Raw genomic sequence first — 2,697 nt, forward strand, 5'->3', positions numbered from 1 at the left:
ATGTGTAAAGAAAGACCATTTCCCCAGATCATCCCCAGTCCAGCAGTTTTCCTCCAAAGCACCTGCCTACACCTACCCCAGCCTTCTGACAGGGCTGAACCATTCATCCTTTTCTTCTGAAAAGGGTTGAGAGGGAGAAAATGATCCCACAAAGCTCCTGGGAAGGGCAGCCTTTTGACAGAACAAACAGCAGTGCATTAACCACTGCTCTAGAAAACATAAGCCCCTGTTAGTACAATGGGTGGATGCTTTTGAGGCCATGAGGGGATCCCTGAAAGCTCACATCTAGCATCAAGTGATAGACCATCTTGACCAGCATGCCTCTCCTTCAGGTATCCTAAACTCTGCAGGGTGGTGGAAGCTTCCACAGCTCTCTCCCCACTGCAGAGTAAAGCATCACTTTCCTGAGAGCCCAGGGGTCTTTGCAGTAGCTCTTGGAAACCTGATCTCCCAGGACTTACCAAAAAAACCCCTGCAATTCAAGCTGCTGAAAACTCCTTCTGGGTATGGAGAGGCTGATACAGTGTTTGCTGCCACAACACCCAAGACTACCCTTTTCTTCCATGACTGAAGCAAGTTGCACAGATGATCCATACTCAGACATGCTTCCAGACATTTCTCACTTCATTATGCTTGAAATTACTACCAGGAAGGAGACATTTATCTGTTTAAATGCTGTTGAGGTAATTTACTTAACCATTAAGTGGAAAAAAAAAAGTTTGTTGTATAGATAGATACTTTTCGAGCAAAAGGAGCTTAAACATCAGCCTCATGATGATGAAATCCATCCCCTTCCTCATTATGACCATTAGGCTCCCCCATGCACTGGATAATACCCTCAGCTGATACATAAAATATTGCTGAGATGGGGTCATGACTACTATAGTTGCCATGACTGTATCACACACCTCTGTATGAGCAGCAATGCTCTATTCAAACCAACTGCTCAGGAAAGCTATTAAATTCTGTAATGCCACCATCACCTCTTTACAACTAAGTTATGGCCCTCTGTGAGAGTGGGGTATGAGGGGGTGTGCTTTGGACTTCATCAAAATACATTTTACATAGAAAAAACCCAAATCTCTACCACTTAAATGCGTCCTGACACAGTGGCAAAAATATTATTTTCAGTGTCTTGGTAATATTTTTATCAAGTGAGAGCCACAGACTAACAAATCGTTGCCATCTCAGACGCAAACCACTCCAGGGTTCTGGAAATGTTCACCATATGTGTGTTTGGCAAAGAAGAGCAGTAACTAAGCAGTATTCCTCATTCTGAAAGAGCGATTTACAATGAGGAACAACCCTGTCACTTATTCCTAATAAACCTATAGTGCTTATTATATTCCCACCACAAAATAAAAATAATCCAGTTTAATTCAGAAAGAAAATGACGCTCGAAGCCTGAGCCTTTCAAACCCTCTTTCATTAAAGAACGGAGGCAACTCACTAAATTGGAAAGACATGATCCAGCAAACATTTTACTGCTGCAAACTGTTTGAGGCAAAGATATATGGGAGTTTATTTGCATATAACTTAATATAAATTCCAACTGCATCCTGGGTGCAAGTAAAGTTTTGTTTTGTTTTTCTTGGCTTTGGGGTTTGTTTTTGTTTTTATGATGAACAGACTTAGTAAACATTTCCTAAGCTGTCTGCTCTTTGGAATTCCAAGTCTGAAATAAAACAAACCACACTACAGGCTCCAGTGCTGCCTATCTCACAAACAGCAGTAAAACGCACCAACAATTAAACAACAGAATATTTACTTTACACAGAGGTTATGTGCAGCTCACAGCTTCACCTACAAAGTAACATTTCAGCTATGTTTGACAACAGATACAGCAAATCTACCAGCAAACTAATGTACAGTGACAAATTGCCTGTCAGTGCTCTTTCTCTATGAATACATACAGGAAAAAAATAATCACATAACATCTGTAATAATAATTCTGTCGCCTCTCCCTCTTGATTAAAGTATACCATACCATTATGATGAGAGTCCTGGGTCTGCTCATTTCATCATCGCTATCCAGCGGCAGAATTTCATGTGACAACTCCTCTCGTCGTCGTCGCCTGCAGATATGTGGACAGTTCCTCTGTACCACAGAACGAAAGGCTTGGAGCAGAACAATGCTGGCAGCACAACCCATATCTGCATCCTGAAGCCTACAAAATAACTTCTATGTTTATGCTGTGTTTGAAAAACAGTGGCTCCTTGTCCCTGAAAACAGCCTACAGTGCAGCTGCAGCCAGCTCGCTCTCCAATCGCTTCCTTGAGCCCTGATCATCTGATCACAACCAAATAAGCTTGGATGCAGACAGAGGAAAGATTTGATCCACTGAAACAGAAACACACGCAATATTATGATGCTTTCCTCTCTGTCCCTCCCTCCCTGCTTCTGAATTCGCATGAGAAAATGTGCTCCCTCCCTTGTACAATCAGCCGCCTCCTCCAATTCCAGTTTCATGGAACTGAAAGTATTAAAATTCCCAGTTCAAAAGAGCCAGCTGTTCACTAAACGCACACAGAGGCATCCACAACAACTGGCAGGATCAGTTTAAATACCCTTTTAAAAAAGTCATATGTAGCAAAACAGCAAATAGCTGGAAAGTTATTAGCTTTCATTATCAGCACTGCTGCTTTTAAAATACTTTGCCTAAGGGATTTTACCACAAAAAAAAAAAAGAAAAAGAA

General features: G+C 41.6%; 1 protein-coding gene across 7 annotated transcripts in view; it reads right to left on the minus strand.

Moving 5' to 3' along the window:
* The window catches only part of DOCK10 (dedicator of cytokinesis 10), a 122,039-nt gene extending 119,760 nt beyond the window's left edge, over positions 1–2,279 (minus strand). For 6 of the 7 annotated variants that reach the window (XM_017822405.1, XM_017822404.1, XM_017822410.1 and 3 more), the window contains exon 1: positions 1,988–2,279. In XM_017822405.1, the coding sequence (XP_017677894.1) occupies positions 1,988–2,152 (165 nt within the window). In that variant the 5' untranslated portion in view covers positions 2,153–2,279. The remainder of the gene's footprint in view (positions 1–1,987) is intronic. The other variant, XM_017822411.1, reaches the window with a different exon arrangement.
* Positions 2,280–2,697: the final 418 nt, after the last annotated feature.

Source organism: Lepidothrix coronata, unplaced genomic scaffold, assembly GCF_001604755.1.
Source record: "Lepidothrix coronata isolate B3197 unplaced genomic scaffold, Lepidothrix_coronata-1.0 Scaffold97, whole genome shotgun sequence".
NCBI classification, from domain to species: domain Eukaryota; kingdom Metazoa; phylum Chordata; class Aves; order Passeriformes; family Pipridae; genus Lepidothrix; species Lepidothrix coronata.